The sequence below is a fragment of the Oryctolagus cuniculus genome, chromosome 7 (assembly GCF_051225735.1).
Source record: "Oryctolagus cuniculus isolate XC-2025 breed Fujian yellow rabbit chromosome 7, ASM5122573v1, whole genome shotgun sequence".
NCBI classification, from domain to species: domain Eukaryota; kingdom Metazoa; phylum Chordata; class Mammalia; order Lagomorpha; family Leporidae; genus Oryctolagus; species Oryctolagus cuniculus.
Genome location: NC_142873.1, coordinates 28,238,263 through 28,261,896, shown reverse-complemented (window position 1 = coordinate 28,261,896; position 23,634 = coordinate 28,238,263). Strand labels below are relative to the sequence as shown.

Here is a 23,634-nt window from a genome sequence, read left to right as displayed (position 1 = left end):
AAGAAGACTGAGTTATTAAGAAAACTAGAGCTCGTAGCCACGAGCCTGAGTTGTCCTCCCAGTCCATAAATTGCTGTTCTGATTACCCATGTTTCTTTCTTCCCTTTTGAAGGATGGGCCCATTTATCCAAGTCCCATCAGTCTCTGGTCACTCTGGACTCCCAGCCCCCTTCCTGCCTTCTCAAGGACTTCTTTCATGTAGTCACTCCTTGCCTTCTACTGGACATTCCTGGCAGCAAATATACATGACTGGGAATCTCGAGAGTTAAACTCTCTTTGGCTCCACCTTACATTCCAGCTACTGCCACTTTCCTTCACAAAGGACTGCCATTCACTTTCCCTCTTCTCCAGTTCTGTCAAAATCGCCATTCGTCTTTATTTTGCGAATCCAGTGGACCTTCTTGTCTTTAACTCTCAACTTTGTTCCACACAGTTGTTTAGGCCTAGCTGCTTCTTTCAGCTCTCAAAATACCAAATTTTGCTGATACTCCTCCTAAGCCCTTTTCCATTCTTTCCCAATGATCTTTATTGGCTCTTCTGTCACTTTGCCACCTTCAGATGCTAGTTAATTGAGGTCTTTAGCCCTGTTCTCTCTATATATCCTTTATGGGACCCTGGGTGGGGGGGTGGAATCCTCTTTTGTAACTCTGTCACCTGTAGGATATCTTGCAGGTCCCATGACTCAAAGTACCGTATGTAAGCTTATACTTTTTAGCTGAAACATCTCTGAGTACTAGACATGTCTTGCTGAATGTTTAAATTATCAAACTTAACTTTTTATTAACCACATTTAAATAGATTCCTCCCTAACCTTCCCACTTCAATAAACATCACTACCACCCACTTAGTAATTCAGACCATAAACTTTGAATCCTCCTTGATTCCTCCCTTTTCCTCATCATCATCCTCTCGCCAGTGTACAGACCACCTGCAAGTCTTGTTTTCATTTCTAGGCCATGTCTCATGGCCATGTCTCTCCATTTCCACATCCGCACTCCCATTCAGACCACCACCTGTCAGCTGAACCTGCCTGCATTCCTTTGCTTCTGCACTTGCCGGCCTTCTGTGCTCCATTTTTTTCTCCACAGCATCCTTCATAAGTCAGATCATGTAAGTCAGATAAGGTCTCTTACATGTCTTTAATGGCTTCTTGCAATCTTACAATAAAATACAGATTCCTTACCATGGTCGATAGCCTCATCTCCTCAAATGTTTTTATTTATTTACTTATTTATGTATTTATGTTCAATTATCTTCCTCCTTTGTCTCTAAAAGGGCAAGAACTCTACTTTCCTAGTCAAAGCTGTATCCACAGTACCTGGCATACACTACTAGCTTCTCAATTGATATTTGTTTAACAAATAATTTATGAAGGCAGAGCCAGTGTATTCAGACACAGTATGTCTTACTCCATTGCATGTGATGTATTTTATTTTTAATGCAAACTCTCTTTCATGATTTCTTAATTTATTTTCTACTATTTTTTAAAGATTTATTTATCTATTTGAGAGGCAAAGTTACAGACAGAGAGGGGGAGAGACAGAGAGAGGTCTTCCATCCGCTGGTCCACTCCCCAGATGGCCACAATGGCTGGAGCTGGGCTGACCCAAAGCCAGGAGCCAGGCACTTCTTTCGGGTCTCCCACATGGTTACAGGAGCCCAAGCACTTGGGCCATCTTCCACTGCCTTCCCAGGGAACAGGATGGGAAGTGGAGCAGCCAGCCACAACTCCAACTGGTGTGCACATAGGATGCCAGTGCCAAAGGTGGTAGGCTAACTCATTGCACCACAGCACCAGCTCCAGTCTTTACTACTTAAGTATCATCTTTTCAAATGAACGATGCGTAGCATTAAGTACATAATCAAGATCTATATGTATTATATATTCTGCATGTAGTATTATATAGTACTATAGTATTATATACTTATAAATTTCCCATGTGCCACATGGGAAATTTTTAATAACCTAGATAAGATGAAAAACTGCCTTTTGAATTATTATATATATGTATATGCTTATCTTCAAAATTAAGATTCAGTGAAGACTCAAAATACACTTGTATTATAATACTATCTATCTAAATAAGTATACTGAGAAACACTCTTCTGTACTGCACAGTCTGGTGTGATAGAAAATTTTTTCTTTCTTTCCAAAAGAAATTCTTATAATGTCCCAATATTATAAATTACAAGTATATAAAACTTCATTAAAGGTACATCCAGTTTCATCTAGCTGAAAGAAAGCATCACAGGTTCACCATAACAAAGGAAGACAGATTATTATTACCATTAAAATTCTTATTGGTAATACCAATAGTCAGCTGGCTAGAATTGCAAAATAATGATTATCCTTCCGTGATAATATGGTTGGAACATAAACTTTTTGTACAGAAAAATGAGCAGAATGTATGTTTAGAAGTCACATAATTTCAGGTGTAGTCAATCTCATTGCTGACTTGCTGTAAATCTTTCTTTTTTCATGTTTTGTTTTTCTGGAGGCATGGCTCCATCCTTAAACATCAGGGAGAATTTTCTGTTTTTAAAACTGTATTTTTACAGGATGGTGCTATAATCAGAATATTATTAATTTTTGCTGACAAGTAGTTAAGTTATATAGCAACAAATCCTACCCCATACTTAAAAATGAATGAAAGGTTTCCTTGATCTTGTTCCCTTCCTGTTACCAGGTTGTAACTTATGACCTGTTGGTAAGTGATAGATCCAAATATACCATATATGATTTGGGGGATTTTTGTTGTTACTGCTGCTCTTATTTCCAAAATATCCTTTTAAATTTTGCTTAAAGTCACTTATTTAATTTAAAATCAACTTTATAGAACATAAGGTAATCATATAATCATGATAAAGAGTTAACATTTAACTTATAATCAAGCTAAAGCATTTAACAATTTCTTTTACACTTGAAATTTCATTTATTCATAACCTTTTAGTTATCACTGGGTGAGATATAGAAAACAAGAAGAAATACTCCCTTGCTCTTTTTTTTTTTTTAAGATTTATTTACTTGAGAGGCAGAGTTACAGACAGAGAGAGGGAGAGACAGAGAGAGAGAGAGAAAAAGAGATCTTCCAGCCACTGGTTCACTCCCCAAATGGCCACACTGGCCCGAGTTGAGCTGAGCTGATCAGGGTTTCCCATGTGAGTGCAGGGGCCCAAGCACTTGGGTCATCTTCTACTGCTTTCCCAAGCAGTCAACAGGGAACTTTATAGGAAGTGGAGCAGTCAGGACTTGAACCAGTGCCCATATGGGATGATGGTGCCACAGGCAGATGCTTAACCTTCTACATCATAGTGCCAGCCCCTCTCTTTATCTTTGAGAATCTTATAAATCAGGGTTAACAAATAATTTTTTGAGATGATTTGAGGCATCCTACTTACTCTTTACCCCAACTTTCTTTTTTTTTTAATATATTTAAGAATAATAGTATTATGAGGCTTAGAAAAGCAATTAATACTAAGAACATTGCCCAATGGTTTTTTACCTGTTTCTGCCCATTTTTGTGTTATTCCACATCTTGTATGTATATACCCATACTAGTGTGCTTGGATTTCAATTTTTTTTTTTTTTTGCACCAGAGCAATCTTATTCACATATAAATGCGTATACATGCACACACACACACACACACACACACATATTCCCAATACATCTTAAACATTCCTGAATTGTCTTTAACTTTTAGAGGAAACAGAATTTTTCTATCTTTTTTTTTCCACATCCCTAGTAATGAACCCATCTACCTTTTTTGGAGGGCATGCCATCTGGAATGTTGTCATTCATAGTTTACTTCCGTCACAAAAACTATAGACCTTTAATATTTTCTTGCAGGAAAAAATATAATCAGATGAAGTAGGTGAATTTTCTTAGGAAAAAAGTAAATAAATACAAGTTATTTGCATTTTAAGCTAAACCATTTGATATTTGACAAGGAAACACTCTGAATTATCGATAGGCTCTTTAGTAAAACATTGTACTTTTTATTACTATCAAAAGAGAAGAGATTTCATAAAGCATTGTACTTTTCTGGTCTGATAATTCACTAGAGTTTAGTTTACTCTGTTATAACAATAAGCAGGCTGAAAGGATTAGTCCAGAGAACAGCCTGCTGTGGCTTTGTAATAGAGATATTGCCTTTTCAGAAATACATCAGTGGCCTACAAAATGTAACTTGAATAATTGTGAGGTTTGGGGAGAGCCATTCTATCAGAATTTGATGTAAATATTTATTTTTTTAACCATACTTCCCCTTGAATCCCCCCTCTTTCTTTTTTTCTTCATTTAATCTTTGCAATAAGATACTTTCAGTTCACTCTACAGTCACAGGATTAATGCACCACTAACCATAATGTTCAACAAGTAAAAAGTAGAAAGACCAACTGTTCACAGGAATACAGACATTGTTTATTTTCTATGCCTCCCAACTCATGGGTGAAAGATTTACTGAGTAGAAACTGACTTTTCATGATAGATACATACAACACACTTACATATTCCCAGGGGAACTAGTGACAAAACATTCTAGTCTTCGAATTTTCCTTAACACTAACATAGTTATTAATAAATTCTTAAAACTTTTCATTGGAAGAGTTATAGATTGCAATGAATTTGTTTAAATGCATCATGTTTTCTCATTTTTATAAATTATAAACTTCAATTTTTGGCCATTTGATAATAGAGATTATTAATAGATTAATAATAATAGAGTTAAAAAGATTAATATAATCTTATAACATATCTGTAGTGCCTCCATGAATGAGCTGGAACTCAGACCTACTTCAAAGGGACAAATGTGGCTTTCTGTGGTGGAATTTATTTCCAAATGCTACTTTGTTTTGTATTTGAGAATACTGATTTTTCTAAACTTCATATTTCTATTTTTAAAGTTAATTATGGATATATACATATAATCTATGTATATCTACATTGACCTTTAAATGAAAGTTACATATTTCTCTGGTTTCATTTCAGACTAGAGAAGCACAATCAACAAATGCTTTCTTGTGCCCTTGATTAAAGATCTTGGTGTTTTTAATACAATCTCACAGGAACATAATACAAGATTTTGTGAATATCTCTTGTAGATATCAAGTCAGCACTCCATGTCATGTTATATAAAATATTTGTGTATATATTTTGTTTTGTTTAGCTTTAGAAAAAATTATATCTAAAGTTGATACATCCCACTTTTTCAGAAACTGTTTCTATTCAGGTTTTTCCTCCCACAACCAAAATACCTTCATATTGGCCTATCAGAAATTAAAAAGCAAAGTAGTCTTAGAAAGAAGTCCAAATTTTTGTGGGCAATCTCAAGTGGCTAATTTAGAGCCCTTCAAAAGTGAAAGGATGACATAAGGCTTCTGTGAACACAGTAAAGCAAGTAAATTTTTAAACTACATCTTTCCAAAGTGATGCAGGAAACCCCATAAAGCTGTATTTACATGGATGTTCAAACTTCATGCTGAGATCTCTTTTGAGGTGATAAATAAATAAGAATTCCTAAAAGCTTTCTTAGAAAAGATTTTTGGGTTTCAAGGCCTTTACAAATATGGAGCTGATTAGCTTATTCCATTCTCTGTATACAGAATGGAGAAAAAAGGAACTATTGTAATTTCTTATAGTTGCATCTTGCCTTTTTTACCTCAAAATCTGAGGTAAGGGGAGGTGCTCTTTGCTATCAGCAAGTAGGAATCGAAGTTACGTTAAATTGAGTCAATTTGTTCCTTGCCCTGCACTCTTGAAATAATGTGGATACACCTAGAAGCTGGTTTGGAATACTGCCCAAACCCAGATGATCCCAGAAATGTATGGTGCATTCCCATCTCCCTGAGGAATTCTCATAATTGCCCGGATTTGCTTGTAAGTCCCAGATTGTCAGATTGGCACAACCCCAAGACGCAAACATCACAGAATGAAAATTTCCTACCCCAAAAGTTTTCATGACCTGTGCACTTTTCTAAGAAAGCCAACACTAGCAGTAAACCTGAGTACAGGAATGTGTGCAATGTGGAAGTGGTCATTTGCATGAGATAACTAAAAACTTTACCTTTGGTTTACTTCTTTAAAAATAAGCTCACTGAATACAAAATAAGATGAAAAAGAATTTAAGAGATGCTCCTAGTGTTTCATGCCTAAAGAAGTTGTATCATTTACGTCAAGCATGACATAGGGTCTGAAAGGTTTTGATTGAAAAACCTTATTTGTATAAGCAGTCCAGTCTCACTATGGTAAAAGCAAGGTATGATTGGCTATGGCATAATTTTAGTGCAACAGCAATTAGAATGCAAATGTGCAGGCATAAATCTCTATGAATTATGTAAGAGTCTTGTAAAGACAAACAGAAAGCATGTGCAAGAAGCATGCCAAGTATGATAGAGTATCTCTTACATGCCTAGATTGCATGGCAGAAGCCAGAATTTCCTAAGCATTTTTAGGGAAGGCTACATGATATTCATGTCATAACAATAACAAAACTAAATATATACTTATAAGAGTGTATTCTTATAATATGAGTCTTGAAAATACAACCTCAGGGTGTAGACATGTTAAAAGGGATAGCCATTGTTTACAGAAAAAGAAATCATGACAAAGAAAGTTAGATGCAGACTGTAACAAATTCTATCAGTAGAGACAGAAATCTCATCCAGATATTCTACCTTTGAGGTCATTGCACCCCCACTAACTTTAATAAAATTCATGAGTTGTTGGTTGATAAGTTTGTTCTTGAGTTTTGCTGAATTTAATAAGTTTAATTGCCAATCCTTAAATTAAGGAGGGAAATGTCAAAAGAAGTATATTATTTCCTAATACTACTTGGAAAATAATTTTAATTTAAAATTGACAGGGTACAAGTTGTCAGAATCCTATACTTTACATTCCAGCCTACACTGAATTTGCTTGGTATCAACCCAAGTGTCTGCCCAGAGTGTTTAGTCCATTCTTGGAAGATAAAGCAGCAATATATTATTTCATCAACAGAAGACTTGTAATACAACAATCTATAATTAGCTAACCTAAGCAGAAAAATGAATTTATATTTTTAATATATCCATAATGTAATATTTAAATGTATTCTTCAGGACCACAAAAGCTTATGAGATAGATGCAGATTTACTTTAGTGCCTGTTTTAGTGCATTTAGCAATGCCAGTATGCTTTTATAGTATTCTGAGATCCTAAATGTTTTAGAGGACACTGAGTAACTGAAATACTTGTCTGACTTGCATTCATTACTGAAATTACTGAATTATTGGTTGAAAAGTTTCAAATAACACTTTCCAATATGTATATTTTCAATTCTAAAGTTGTCTAGAATCATATTTTCAAACTTTCATGCTTAGCTATTATGAAGCATGCATTTTTAAGGTATAAATATAATTTCTGGGGTGATTATTTGGCTCAGCAGTTAAGTCATTGCTTGGGACACTGGTATCCCATATTGGAGTGCCTGGTTCAAGTCCTGGCTCCTCCACTTCCAATCCAGTTTCCTTTTAATGCCTTCCTTCAGAAGCAGCAGACTGATGGCTCAAATACTTGGGTCTCTGCCACCCATGTGGGAGACCTGGCTTGAGTTTCTGGCTCCTGGTTGTTGCAGGCATTTGGCAAGTGGACCAGTGGATGGAAGATCCCTGTCATTTCTCTCTCTTGCTTTCTTCACTCACTGTCACGCTATCTCTCTACCCCCTTTCAAATGAAATGAAAATAAAATTAAGCATATATATTTTCTATTAAGCAGATTTATGCCCTGAATTTTAGAAAAATACACTTAGATAACAAAAAAAATTTATGTATTAACCATTTGATTTTTATGAACAAAACATAGTTTGTCTGTTATGTAACCCAAAAAAATGTTGAAACAACTAGTCAGAAATAAATTTGAAGCTTTAAGCATCCTTTGGTAAAATTTTCATCAAAAAAAATTTTTAAGGACATACATTTGTCTACCTCTTGTGTAAGGTAGTGAGAGAAAGTGGAAAGTTTCCAAACTACAACAGCATATTCCCCAAATATTTAAGGGCATTGGAGACGTGATCTTTTTAAAGGAATCTAACATTACAATCTTTCTTTAAGAGAGAATGGCATTATTTCAATGGAGGTAGTATGCATATCAGTTGATCATGCTGTCTCTGATTTTGCTCATTTGTCAGATTTCAGTCTGTTCCACAAAGACAGAGAGTTGATAGAGCCCATTTTGTATAGTAAGTACTCAGGACAGTGTTGGATTCCATTCCATTTCTTAAACTTGTTATTTCGGTAGTGTATTATAACTTCAAGATTCTGGTTGGTGCTTAAATTACAGTAACTAAAGGTCATTATTCATATTTTAACCAGTTAGTCCAGCTCAAGAATTTTTAGTACTAGCATTAACTTTTGAATTATGTTTGAGGTCTTAGACTTTACAGCATGTTTAGTTTCTTTTCATTTCTTATTAGTATTTTTCAGTACTTAATAGTCTCCTGCCCCCACCTCCAACAAGAACTCGCCTCTCTGTTCAACATCAGAAACATTTTCCTTTTTGGCATGTGCTTTCGAGTTCCCCAAGCAGTATAAGCAAATTGGAAAGTTCAGCTGTCATTCTTGGAAGGTCATAGATCACACTAGCAGCCTGAGTAATCCAAGAGGTTTTAAGTATCATAGCATTTAGTTTAAAGTGAAATTTGCTCTGACAGGGCTGGCAGACCAATAGGAAAAAGAAATATTTGTGCTTGGAGAAGTGCATATGTAGAGACCAAGAGTATAACTGATGGCTGGAAGTGATTTCAGTCTAAAAAAACAAATCATTAAGAGAGTGCATAGGGGTAAAATACACAGTTCATATTTTAAAGAGTCTCAAAATGAACCAGCAACTAAGGTTAGCATTACATAGTAATTAGTTGTGGTGTTCAGGCTTTAACTCACTCAGTACCAGACAGTATGGTTAAACGATCACTGAGAAAATATTGCTACTTAAGATATGCTCTGCCTTAAGCCTACAGCAGTAATTTTTGTACCTTAAAAAACCAAGGTATTATGACAGATTATATAAATGTTGAACCAGTAACAGACAAACAGTTATTTAAAAGAGGTGCTAATGACTCAGTTTATTGACCCAGGGGTTATTTAAGCCACTCAGTAAGTTCCCTGAACATTTGGTGGTGTGAAATGAAGCATTGCTTGATACTACAGAACTGCCAGTTTTAAAATGTTCTTATACTTAATTGAAGAAATGTAAGTTAAAGATGACGAGATGGTATGCCTTCATTAAGCATTGCCATAAAAAGCCTGATATCATTATAGGTTTGAGTAAGTATTCACTTCAGCTTGATAATCACATCTGACAAGTTCTATTAGACACCTCCTGGAGTACTATTTTGTTGTTAATAGCTACAAATAAGGAGAAATAAAAAATTTTAATTGCTTCAGTTATTTCTTTCAAATAATTTTATCTTCAAGATAGCTAGCTTTAAATCACGGGAATGCATATTTATAATTTTTTTCTTGGATGTACAGAGTAAAGAAATAAGAATAAAATGGCAAGAACTTCCAGCAATGTGGTACATAAGTTAACTTGGAAGAACCCCTTTCTATATAGGTATGTGGAGGTGGTGGGCAAAATGTAATGAAAATTTCTAACACATGAAGGACCTCATAAAGAAGATAGGGAACACCCCAAATGCCAAAGAAAAGAAAAAGAAAAAGAGCCACTAACAGGAGTATTGTAGTAGATATAGATGATATAGAACAGGAAAATGGAACTGAATTCCCTATGTAAAGCCTGTAACTTAAAGGCTCCCTTTTTTTTCCCTTAAAAGTTGAAAAGAGGACTAGGTGCCCCAAGGCCCAAGGTGGTGGAGGATGGTCACCTGTGAGAGAAACCACACGCTTGTACCTTGCAAATGAATACGTTCAGAGTTCATACTGAGCAGCTAATTCAGGGGGATCCACACCAGGAAACTGCCATTGCAGTTCTCCCAGTGCAGTGAGGTGATCTCCCCAGAATTCTGAAGTGTGTTTTAATCAAGGTCAGAACCTCCCTGTAGAAATACTTCCACAGCTCAGTGCAAACTGAAATGAGGAGGTGGGGGGAGGTACTGAAATTGTATTCATAACTAAAAATTACAAAAGAAAGGGCCATCTTGTAGGAGACTCAGACACAAGAGGGAAAGTGTTAAGACACCCAAGAAATAGAATTAATGGAACAGTGTTGTTTGTTTGTTTGCTTGTTTTTCATTCATACTGTTTGTTGAACTCTCTGCTTAGTATAGGGTCAGTCTTAATGAGCGTAAAGTTAACTGAAAATAGATCTTTGTAAAAAAAAAAAAAAAAAAAGAATGGAAATGGGAGTGGGAGGACGAAAAAGGGCAGGAGTATAAGCGGGAAGGAGGTAGAATGGGAAGAATCACGATGTTCCTAAATTTGTATACATGAAATCCATGAGGTTTGACTCTAAAGTGGAATAAATAAGTTAAATAAATTTTAATAGAAAACTTAATGCGACGATGACATAGTATGAGAAAAGTATCAGCTATAACATCTCATAAAAATATCATTAAGGCAGATTCTGAAGATGGGTTAAACAGATTAAGGTGGTTAAGAAGAGCAGTACAAATTGAATGAGATTAGAGTCAGTGGAATGTAATTTCTTCAACATTTGGAATAAATCAGAGGCTATTTTACATATGCCTCAGCGTTAGTACAAATTAGCTTTTATCTGAAGCATCTCAATACAGTACATTGAAAGGCTCTGTTTCCAAGCTGGTATTTTTCCCCTTATATTTGATAGGTATCCTTTAAAAATATTTTTAAATAACCTCCAGATAAGTACTTTAAATAATATGTGTGTTTTGCCCTTAATTTTTGGAAAAATACTTAGTTTTATTTTAATAAAAATATGATTTTAAGATGCTTCATCCATTTACATTACCACAATAAAAGAAATTTGTGCATTTTTGAGATTAAGAATAAAGAAAACTAAAATGGAAAATGACAGCTCAATTTGATATGTATTAGTGAAACACACTAAAAGAATGCTTAACTGTGTTCTTCGATTTCATTTTCTCAAAAATACAAAGGTTCAAGTCCAAAGCAATAAGTAATTCCTTTGAGCAATGTAAAATACATGTATACTTAAGATGTATAAATTCATAGAAACAAGATGCCATTGTTGATCAGTTCAATGAAACTTTTAGAAGCTATGCTATAATTATAGTACTTTAATATGCATGTTTAATATAGTTCTCAATGTCTAAGACAATCAGCATCTTTTAGGTCCCCACAATAACAAAATATTTTTGTATATAACTGATGGGCATTTCTATTTAGCTCTAATCAAATTATTTCACATATAGAAACAGAGAACATTGGTTATCTGAAAAAGCCTTGGAAACCACAAGTCTGTCAATGTAAGCCTTGGGTGGTACTCAGTGGTAAGACAAGGTCGCCATCTAGTGGCTGTTCTCTAAATGACAAGCATTCTGATTTCAATTTAATAATGCATCATTTTATAAGGGTTTGGTATTACTTTATAGGCACTTGATCTACATTTCTCTTCTTACTATAAGAATTTCATTAAAGCAGTGTTCTCTGCTTCCACATTAGTCCAGCTGTTCCTATCAAACATAGAGGCAAGCTTCTACAATCTTGATTTCATCTACATGGAGTACCACAGTCCCCTAGTTAATTGATGGACATATTTCATTATTAAAAGGATAAAAATTGTTTCAATCCTATTAACTGTTACCTTAAAAGCTTTCAATGAATTTTTAAATTCTTCCCCTTCATTCTGAGCTTAACCAGTCTAGAACAACTAAAGACCCATTTCAAAAGAGAAAAGATAATCTCTTTGTTGTGAAATGTAGCATATTCTGTTGTTATTTCTGCCATGTCCTTCTGTAGGCTCTCATTGCATAACATTTGGGCAGCTGTAATAGTCTCTTAAATGTTTTCCATGCTTTTGCCTCTCAACACCCTTCCTGCCACAGTTCTCTCTCTAAACCACAGAATCAGCTCATTCTCTTAAAAACTGCTGACAGCGCTCCAGAGGCATATAGTTGTTAGCATGGCATAGGAAGAGTTTCAGTGCTTAACCTTTGCCTCTTCCAATGCCATCTCCTGCCGTTTGCTACATCACAGCCCTAAGACTTTATCCTTGAAAACCATTTGCTATTCTTAACCCCCTTCTCTGTGTTGCTCAGGTTGCTTCACTGTCAAGAATTCCCTCCTTGTTAGGAATCTTAGCTTTGACATTCAAACACTGTTTGAATGCCCACTCTCTGTCAGATTCAATGCCAGGTATATAACAATGAATAAGACAGTCCTTGACCCTCATGGTGCTTACATTACAAAGAGAAAGATAATAAAATAGAATTCAAGGAAGTAGCAGAAACATTAAAATCAAAGTATCTTCTATGAAGACTTTATCTGCCAAGATTGTTTTGTAGAAATTTGTGCACATAGTGGGGTACCACCCTCATATTATTATCAGAATATTCATTCCATATTCTCTGCCTCCAAAGCTTATATTCAGGGGCCATGTCTTTTTTTATAGAAAACTTTTATTTGATAAATATAAATTTCAAAAGTACAACTTTTGGTTTACAGCAGTTCTTCCCCCCCATAACCACCCTCCCACCCACAAACCATCCCATCTCCTACTCCCTCTCCCATCCCATTCTTCATTAACATTCATTTTTAATTATCTTTATATACAGAAGATCAACCTATACTAAGTAAAGATTTCAACAGTTTGCACCCACACAGACACACAAAGTATAAAGTACTGTTTGAAGACTAGTTTTACCGTTAATTCTCATAGTACAACACATTAAGGACAGAGGTCCTACATGGGAAGCAAGTGCACAGTGACTCCTGTTGTTGATTTAATAGTTGACACTCTTATTTATGACATCAGTGATCACCTGAGGCTCTTGTCATGAGCTGCCAAGGCTATGGAAGCCTCTTGCATTCACAAACCCTGACCTTACTTAGACAAGGCCATAGTCAAAGTGGAAGCTCTCTTCAGAGAAAAGTGCCTCCTTCTTTGATAGGGGCCGTGTCTTACTATCACTGCCTTACACCACAATGTCTTTTTGTTATATTGTCCCTAAAAACTATACTTACTTAAAACTTTTTAGTAGTGTAGGAATTCAGTAAATGTGTGTACTATATGGATGAGTGGATGGATAGGTAGATTGATGAATGTACAACAAATAACTTTTACATAAACTGAAATTTTTCATGAAAAGTGATACTTAAGCTGAAGTTACTTTGATGATCATTTGTAATCTTAGAAAAATAAATGTACTGATTTTTTCTTCTGTGTTCAGTATATTGGAGAAATTGATGAAAAGAAAGAAATGTTCCAGAAATCTATTAACAAATCATTTCATGCTGCTCTCTGATATCCTGGGAAATTTCCTCCCATGCGAGCTAGCTCATGTTAAGTCCTTTCACTTGATAATGCTAAGAATCCTAGCCTTCAGTATTTGTGAGTCACAAAGAAGGGGTAGTTAATAAGAATGACTATTCCCCATTTATAAATAAAGTAGTCATAAAGGATTTTTGTCTTAAGAAGAATTAAATCTCAAAAGATAGTACAAACTAAAGATGAAATTTAACATGATACTTGCAAGTAAAATTTGTGTACCTGTATATTCACACGTCAGCTAACTTTGTGATGATGACTTAACGTTTTATTTAAGATCAATATAGTTTTAGCCTACATTAATAGAGGGAAAACATAATATCTCATTATATTCTGCTGGCTTCTGACTACATTGTAAGTATCATGTTAATTTCAGATTCTTCATTTTAAGGTAAACACTAGAAAATCAAAGTAATTTTAGAGAGCAGATGGTAAATATTTTTGATCGTATCATAAGAATTGTGTGAGCAACAGTTATAAAACAGTCATATCAACAAGAAATTAGAAGAACTGATAAATGAATTCAGTAAAATCACGGTAAACAGAATCAACTGCAAACATCAGTAGTGGAGGTGACATTTTGGTGCTTCAGGTTCAGGTTAAGCCTCGCCGTCCTCCCATTTCAGAGTTCTGGTTCAAGTCCCAGCTACTCTGCTTCCAATCCAGCTCCCTGATAATACACCTGGAAAAGCACTGGAAGAAGGCACAAGTACTTGGGTTCCTGCCACCGACATGGGAGACCAGGATGGAGTTCCTGGCTTCCTGGCTTCCCAGCCTTGGCTGTCTGGGAAGTGAGCAATAGATGGAAGATCTCTTCCTCTTTGTCCATTCCTCTGTCTCTCTGTAACGCTGACTTTCAAATAAATAAATAAGTAAACCTAAGGAAAAATCAGTAGTATTTATATATACCAGTAATGCACTTGTAGAGAAAGAAATTATAAAAACATTCCCATTCACAATGGCTTTAAAAACTAAAATACCTTGGAATAAATTTAACTGAGGAAGAGAAAAATTCTATAATGAAAAGCGTAAACCATTGATGAAATAAAGAAGACACAAAAATTGAAAGACCACTCATTTTTAGGGATTAGAAGAATTAATATTATTCAATATCTATATTACACAAATTAATTTTTGTATTGAATGCAATCTTCATCAGATGCCAGTTACATTCATCACGGAATTCATTCTTAAAATTCATAGGGAAGTACAAAAGGCCCCAAATAGAAAAAGCAGTCTTGAACAAAAAAATAAGTAAATAAAAACAAAGCTAGAAGCATTATAATGCCTGATTTCAAGACATACTGCAGGGCTATTGAAAACAACATGGCCCTGGCATTTAAGACACATAGACTAATGGAACAGATAGAAACTCCGGAAGTGAGTCATGCACCTGCAGCCAACTGATTCTCGACAGAGTTGTAAAGCCACTGGAGAAAGTGCTGTATTTTCAATACACAGGGCTGGGAAAACTCGAAATCCATATGCAGATGGTCTCCCATCCAAGTACTAACCAGGCCCAACCCTGCTCAACTTCTGTGTTCAGGGTGGTATGGCCATAGACCTTATGCAGATGGTTAAACTAAGAAATATGCCACATCCCACCTTCCTCAAAAATCAGCTCAAAATGGATCAAAGATCTAAATATAAGACCTGAAAAAAAAGCCCATGGGGAATGACACTTCAAGACATAGAAAGCTAACAGTAGACCTACCATATGACCCAGCTGGGTATATAGTCAAATGAAATGAAATGAGCCTATCAAAGAGATCTCTGCATCCCATGTTCATTACAGCACTATTCACAACAGCCAAGATAAGGAATCAAAATACGTGTCCACTGATGGATGAATGAATAAAGAAAATGCAGTGTATATGCACAATGGAAGATGATTTAGTCATAAAAAAAGGAAGAAATCAAGGCTGGCATTGTGGCATAGCTGGTAAAAAGAAAGAAATCCTGACATTTGTGACATTTGCAGCAAAATGGATGGAACCGGAGATAATTTTATTAAGTGAAATGAACCAGACACAGACAAATACCGAATGTTCTCTCTTCTGTGTAGACATTTAATAAAGTGTCGATGTGAACTTACTAGGGATTGGTTGGATAATAGGTGCCAAGTCACAGGTAGATAGAAGTAGTAAGTTCTGATGTTCTGCAGCTCAGTGGTGTAAGTATAGTTCACAATAGCATACTGTGTAAAGAACTGGAAGAGAGTAACTGGTAGGCTGCAAGCTTAAAGGATAAGAGAATTGGGGTGCTAATTGTCTGATCTGCATACATGTGTTGAAATATGACACAGTGCCCCATAAAAATGTGCAAGTGTTACATGGCATTTAAAATAAAAAAAGAATTAGTCTTTTTGTATGTTTCTGTGAGGTAATTCCAAGACTAACTATCGAATATCAGATCAAGATAATAAAGAGCCTTCGACAGTTTGACCTATCTATAAATGGAATGAAATGCCTTGACAAAGCAGTGAGCACTCCTTTTCTGGAGATTCAGATGAGAGCCAGATAGACGTGTCAAGGATGTTATGAGCAGAAATGTATACATAATTATTTCTAAAAGTATTTCCAAGATTCTACAGGCCTATAAAAAATAATGTGTCTTCAATTTATTCTCCTCTTTTTGTAGCATCCACTAATAAATTCATTATTTGCTCTTCTTTCATATTGCTGACTTAGGAATTTAAGTAAAGAAAAATGTGTTGGCTTTATTTAATCTTAATAAAATAATGATGACACTTTTCACTTATGCAGCACTTTTCATCCAAGGATTTCAAAGTGCTTTACAAACACGCACTAATTAAGCCTCACAAGCAGCCAGAGGTAGGTGATTTTCTTCCCTTCCCACAGGAATGTCAGCTCTGGCACAGCAGTGGAATGAGAGCCTGAGGCCCGAGGTGCCTTTCCGGCTGCCATTGCCTTGGAATGCGCTGCATGTGATGCGCCACTTGCCATTTTCAGATTCCTCTTTTTGCCCCCTCTGAGTCATCTCGAGTGTAGAATTTTAGTGAATGCTCTTTAAAAATGTATCTGGAGTCTTGCAGATATAAAATTCATTCTGCTTGCTGAATGCTTAATTGGATTTTTAAACGGAGCCGTTTAAAAACAAATTGTGAGTGTGGTTTTATGTTTGTCATCGGATTCTGAGAGTAATTTTTCACTTTTAGAGAATTCCTCCTTTTCCTTCCTACATTTTCCAGAATCGTTATTCTCGGAGCATAAAGCTTAATAGTAAATTGGTTTGTTGGCCTTACCATTCCTAGTTATCTTTCGTAACAAACAATAATCCTTTTCTTTGGACTAGAATTATGTATTTTCAGAAAAAGATATCGTATTTTGGTAATTGAAAGATCCAAAATATGTTATCTATACATTAGGAATAAAAGTTAATGGACACTAAGCAACTGGTCCTGTAAAAGAAAAAAGAAATGTGGCATATGCTAATGTAGAAATACACACATAACTTTTTATGTAGGTTAGGAGTGTATGTGCATAGGAAGACACACACAAGGCCGCCCGATTGGATTAAATTCCATACGAATAGCCAACCTCACAATCTCCTTATCTGAAGCAAAGCGGCCACACAGAGCAAAAGCAGATACAGCATAGCGCAGCTTGGTTTTCTCTTGGTTCGCAGAGTCCAGAGTCCGTACCAATGCCTGTGATCCCTTTTAAGGTCTTTCTGGATCAGGAAAGCACAATCACAATTTTTGCTGCTCTTTAATATTCCTGATTCCTCTCCCCTTCCACAAAAAAATATGAAATATGCAGTGAATCTGTCCGCTTCTGTTTAAAGGAACGCTTAGGATCAGGCTCTCTGAATTTTGGACAATACTTAGCATTAGCAAGACTACTTCATAAAGTGTCCACATTTTCCAGAGGACTGTCTGTCTCTAGAGTTTGTTATCAGGGAAAGCACAATTTTCCCACTATTTTACAAAGAATCAAGGAAGAGCCACTAAAGAATCCAACTACTGTTTCAGCATGAATTTAATTAAAAGGATATTAATTAGATATAGTAATCTTTCATAATACAAAAGGACCCGGGGCTTATGTCATCGTACCCTCCAAATTGGTCACTATGTTTTTTAAGTATTCTTTAAACAGCAAGTTCATCTGTAATACGTGATGGTTAATTCCACAAAAGTTAATTTAAAGAGCTCAGTGTCCAATTTTCTCCCTTAAAATTTTCCCAAATGATGTATATGAAAGTCCAAAGAATTAAATGATATCCCACTGCACAGCGTAATACAGATGTCTCTGGGTGAGCTATTGACTATATGAGTACAACTTTACCACATAGTCTAAAACTGTCATGTTCAAGACCTCAGACCTGCAGCTTCAAGAGTTTTCTTAACTTTCATCAACTTAGAGTTGCAGAATCTTAACAATAGTGTGACTGATTTAATTTGAAAAGAGAGAGGGGGGAAGCAGATTATTTGTTAATTTACAATAAAGACCAACATTTGGCAGATTGGGTAATGTCTAAGCTTAGAATTGTTGGCAAACCATATGGGAAAACAGTGTTCAGAAAGAAGTTCCCATTAGTTATAGAAATGAGAGGGGGGAGAGAGAGATGAAATTTGAGCATAAAATGACCTCAGACTCTGAGATCCTGCTAATTCTCTGTCACTCAGAACAGACTTGCCAACAAGGTCAGATATTCCTGACCTGTGACAGGGCAGCCACATCACCAACGAAGGTGTAGCTTGTGTTGCCCCTACCAACACTGCAGCCAAGAAGCTTCTTGTTCTGTGCCAGCATGGCTGACGATCCCGTCTGAGGATCACGTTTAGATGGAGTTACACTGACAATGCTGGAAGGGCCTCTGTGACACCTTCTATTCTAAAGATGCTTTTGCGTATTTCTTCACTGACCCACTTCATGCCTCTTGTTTCCAAATCCTTGAAAGAGATCTCCCTATAGCCTCTAGTTGGAGAAAAAAGGGCAAAATTCACTTGAGTTTAACCCAAGTTGAACTCCTGTTTGGACTCAGAGTAGGTGCTAAAAAATGTGAGCAGTGGCTGAAGGCAGTTAATGGGTAGAAAGACGCAGGAAGAACACATTGAGATCCACAAGCTGTATAATCAACCTGTATGTAAATCAGAGTTGTTGGGATGCTTGAGTATTTTTCAGCCTTAGTGCATCAGGAGAAAAGTTCACAACATCCAACTTTTCCTCTACTTATAAAGTGATATGAGTGTATATTATCAATGAATAGTTCATTGACTCCACTAATTACTGAAACATCTTTTTAACTACCTCTGGAATAATATTTCCCTTCATCACAAATTTAATCTCTCTTTCTACAGGGCTAAAGTAGGAAGAAATGCTTGTATTGCAGCACTTTAAAAAAAAAAGCAGACTTAAAAATTTCAGCCAACTGAAAAAGTATAGACACAGAGATTTTGCTATAGAAGGAGCTCAAAAATTGATTTGGTCATGATCATTCACTACAAATGCTGGCCTAAAACTCACTTTACAGAAATTCTAGTCCCCTGAGAAGTAGATCCACATGAACAATATGCCCTATATGTATTTTGATTCTTTACTCTTTTGTCCTAAATACACACACACACACACACACACACACACAAACTCCATAAAATATTAATAGTTACTTTTTTCTATATGTGTCAATTTCACCATGAGTGTGAGAGAAAGTTATTGCCCAAGTAATTTTTTAAAAATCTATTGAGATTTTCTTCTAGTAAAAAGTATATTTCCATCTACTTATCTAGCATAATTTCAAATAGTATCAATCCTTTGAATATATTTATTTTTTTCGGAGCTTACATTTCTGCTTTATAAGTGGTTTCCTTTGACCGGAAATCAAGCTCACTGGCATTCGCTGCATGAGCTATGCATGAGCATGTCACAGCTGTCATATTTGCCTGGCAAAATTAATTACTTGATTGTTTTTCTAAATGCTGGATAATTTCTTGATCCTTCAGAAGTGCTTTGGAGAATAAATTTCCTTCTAATTGAATTATTAACAGACCAAAGAATAATTTTTGTAATAATCATAAAGCATATCTATGCTTCAAGCTCTCCTTCCAACTGTAACTTATCATCAGGCTTCAATTATTTTCTTGGAACAAATTGAACAAAAATGTATAATTGACTTGCTGTTGCTCAATAGAAATATATAATGTTTAACATTTTTTATTAAGGAACCAGAAGAAGGATTTGAAAATCAAATCTGGCTAATTGTCAAGTGTTTTAGAATTTGTTGTCTCCTTTCAGCCTTGGGTTCCTGGTATGATTTGGCCCTGGGTAAGGGCTCACTACTAAAATTGAAATTGCATGTCTTTCCTAATACTGGATTACTCCTACATCTTCATATGAAAAAAGAGATCTTAATATAAATAGCAAAACTCACTTTACTACAGCTTTAATTTTTTCATTCCATAGCACTGCATTACTGATCATTTCTAGCATGTAAAATCTTTTCATCTTCTGGCATAAGAGCCATAGATTTATATATATAGTCATATATTTATTGAGTAAAACTTTTTCTGACCTGATTCTTCTACTTAGTTTGGAACACTATATGCTGACTGAAGTTTCTGACATTTTTAACATACATTTTAAAGTCAATCTTTTGTTATATACATTTTAATTGTTATATTAAAGAAGAAAAGAAGGTAAACAATATCCCATAAGTCACTGTTGCTGCTGTGGAAGAGATTCTTGGAGGTGTAAAATTCCGGGCCTATTACTTGACCCGCATTGTGGATGTTTCATGCAAAACATAACTTAGCGTGCCTTTTTCTCTTTTCAGCCTTGGAATGGATGGCTTTGGCCAACCAGTTGGCATCCTTGGACGCCCTGCCACAGCTTACGGCTTCCGCCCTGATGAACCTTTCTACTATGGCTTTGGATCTCGATAAAGTCATCCCTGTCCATGTGTACTCAGAAGAAATCTGTGTGGGTTGGGTTCACTGTGAATGTTGGCCTAATAATGCATGTTGATACTATTTTGGGTGTGTGTTTCTTTTTATTTTTCTACGTTGTTAGCTACAGAGTAATCCCAAGCCCTGCTGTCTGCTGTTAAGTACAGCTGATACTGACACTGTTCGCTCACCAAGCCACATCATTGTTGCTGCGTAACAGTTTCCCGTGAGACTCAATGGTGAATGTTGAAAAGCTACTAGACTGGAAGACACTACATTATGTACGTTGTGACTAATTTAATTTCTATTAAAAAGAAGCATAAAGTGTGAATGAGTGAAAGTCGTGTGTTTCTATTGTATGTGTTGCTGTAGGAGTTACATGACTGTAGAGGGTGCACAGGAATTTTTGTTTCCCTGCTCCCTTTTTCCTGCTTGTAATCTCTTGAGTGTTTCATATTCTAAGTCCTGCCTTTAAAAGTTACAAAAAGTACATCACCTTTTTCATCCCATGCTATGTGTCTGAAAAATTCCCTCCTAAGTTATTAACCATGAGTTCTCCATGGAGCATATACCATAGTGATGCTAAATGAGTATAATCTCTGTAGCTATTTGAATTCATGTCTAATTGTAATATAGAAAACCCAAGACAGCTAATACAAATGAAACAGGATCACGCTTTCAACTTTTATTCTTCATGAAATGTAGTATCTCAAAAGCTAGTTAAAAGTCACATTCAGAGAAACTCAGGAACCAGGCTATTTTGCTCACCCAGGTACCCATTTTCTATTTTTTTCACTTATTTTTTGCTTTTTGGATTTTTTAAATTTTTTGTTTGTTTTGCTTCAAAGAGAGGGAGAGAGAGACAGAGAGAGACAGCTCCCATTCTCTGGTTTGTTACCCAAATACCCACAATGACTAGAGCTGGGTAAAAGTAGCAGAGGAACTGGGAACGCAACGCAAGTCTCCCACATGGTTGACAGGAACCTAATCACCCGAGCCATCACTGGGTCTGCGTTACACCAAGGGAGCACATGAGCAGGAAGCTGGCGCTGGGAGCCAGAACCTGGTATCAAAGCCAAGTACTCCAATGTGACCTATATGTGTCTTCACTGGCTCCTTAAACACTCGGCTAAATGCCCACACTCACATGAGATAGGTTTGGATAGTAAGAAATAGAAAAACATGATTAATAATGGATTTTGAAAATAACTCATAATGTAATATTAAAAATTTTGCTTGGAAAAACAAGCAAATAAAATAACTATAATCCAGAAATAGTTCTTTGATCACCTTCGATGGAAGAAAATTTGAGGCTTTGAAGGGAATACATAGACGAACTTTCTGTCCTTGATGTTTAAACCTGATTGAGCTGACTTAAAATGTATATTTTGAGCATGTAGCAGTAAAGTTGAACCTTTGGAATAACTCAGTCCACTTATCTGAGATACCAATCACAGAAGGAATTTAAATGTAATCAAGGGTTTGGGGCTTTATTTATTTGTGTATTTACTTATTTATTGAGAGGGGCAGAGCTCCCGTCCACTCACTCACTTCCCAAAATGCCTGCAACACTGTTGGCTCAGACAGACTGAAGCTGGGAACCGAGAACTCAATCCAGGTCTCCTCCGAGGGTGAGAGACCCAAGAACGTGAGCCTTCACCTGCTGCCTTCCAGGATGCAACCTTAGCAAGCAGCTGGATGGGGAGCAGAGCCAGGGTTCAAACCCAGGCGCTCTGATTGGGAAGTGGGCGTCCCAGCTGGCAGCTTAAGCAGTAGGCCAAATGCCCACCTGACAGTTGTTTCCTTAACTACCTGCTATGGCCAAGGAATTATAATGTGCTCCTTGGGGAGTACAAAGCTAAGATAGGGTTTGTGCTTTTGAACTCAAAACCTAGTTTATCTGTCTGAAAAAAAATATTTAGTTTCTATTTTAACCACATTAAAGTTGAACAGTGCATCAGAAGTTACTGTGTTAAACTCTCACTTTAAAAAAATATTTATTTATTTAGTTGAAAGGGTTACAGAGAAAGACAAAGAGGTCTTCCATCTGCTGGTTGACTCCCCAGATGGCCTGAACAGCCAGGGCTGGACCAGGCTGAAGCCAGGAGCTTCAGCCATGTCTCCCACATGGATGGCAGGGGCCCAAGCACTTGGGCCATCTTCTACTGCTTTTCCCAAGCTATTAGCAGAGAGCTGGATTGGAAGTGGAGCAGTTGGGACTCAAATCAACACCCAGATGGGATGCCAGCATCCAAGGCAGCTGCCTTACCCACTACACCAACTATCACTATTACAGTTGAAAAAACTGTGAGTCAGAGGTTAAATGACTTGCCTATGCTTCTTTATTTGTTAGTGGCATACCCTGTATCCTTCCTTCCAGTCCAGCAATCTCAGTACTAGGCATCTTGCTTTGTTATTTGTTATATGTACAAAGTATAAATGCATATAAATTGCATTAATAAATTCAGCAAACATGTCAAAGCTTTAACCTCCCTCATGTATTATAAACTGATTTCAGGGGCCAGTGCAGTCGTGCACTAGGTTAATCCTCCGCCTGCGGCGCCGACATCCCATGTGGGTGCTGGTTCTGGTCCCAGTTGCTCCTTTTCCAGTCCATCTGTCTGCTATGGCCTGGGAAAGCAGTAGAAGATGGTCCAAGTGCTTGGGGCCCTGCACCCGCATGGGAGACTGGGAGGAAGCACCTGGCTCCTGGATTCGGATTGGCGCAGCTCCGGCCATTGCGGCCACTTGGGGAGTGAACCAATGGAGGGAGGACCTTTCTCTCTGCCTTTCTCACTGTCTGTAACTCTGCCTGTCAAATAGATAAATAAAGTCTTAAAAAATAAAATAAAATAAACTGATTTCAGAAGAATATGCCCGGGGCCAGTGCTGTGGCGCAGTAGGTTAATCTTCCACCTGCAGCACCGGCATCCTGTATGGGCACTGGTTCTAATCCTGGCTGCTCCTCTTCCGATCCATCTCTCTGCTTCAGCCTGGGAAAGCAGTGGAGATGGCGCAAGTTCTTGGGCCCCTGCACCTGCATGAGAGACCCAGAGGAGGCTCCTGGCTCCTGGTTTCAGATTGGTGCAGCTCTGGCCATTATGGCCAATTGGGGAGTGAACCATCGGATGGAAGACCTCTCTCTCTCTCTCTGCCTCTCCTCTCTCTGTGTAACTCTTAACTTTCAAATAAATAAATAAAATCTTAAAAAAAAGAATATGCCCCCCAAATGTGTGGTATTTCCAGGCTGAGGCTCACTGAGGTTTATGTGCACATATTCACACTCCCTACTTACTTTTTTCTTTTA

General features: G+C 36.7%; 1 protein-coding gene across 4 annotated transcripts in view; it reads left to right on the top strand.

Moving 5' to 3' along the window:
• KIFAP3 (kinesin associated protein 3) overlaps positions 1-20,658 on the top strand; it is a 180,809-nt gene extending 160,151 nt beyond the window's left edge. For 2 of the 4 annotated variants that reach the window (XM_008264094.5, XM_089299592.1), the window contains 2 exons: positions 16,186-16,254; positions 20,216-20,658. In XM_008264094.5, the coding sequence (XP_008262316.4) occupies positions 16,186-16,231 (46 nt within the window). In that variant the 3' untranslated portion in view covers positions 16,232-16,254; positions 20,216-20,658. The remainder of the gene's footprint in view (positions 1-16,185; positions 16,255-20,215) is intronic. The other 2 variants (XM_002715208.6, XM_089299590.1) reach the window with 1 other exon arrangement.
• The last annotated feature ends 2,976 nt before the right edge of the window (positions 20,659-23,634 follow it).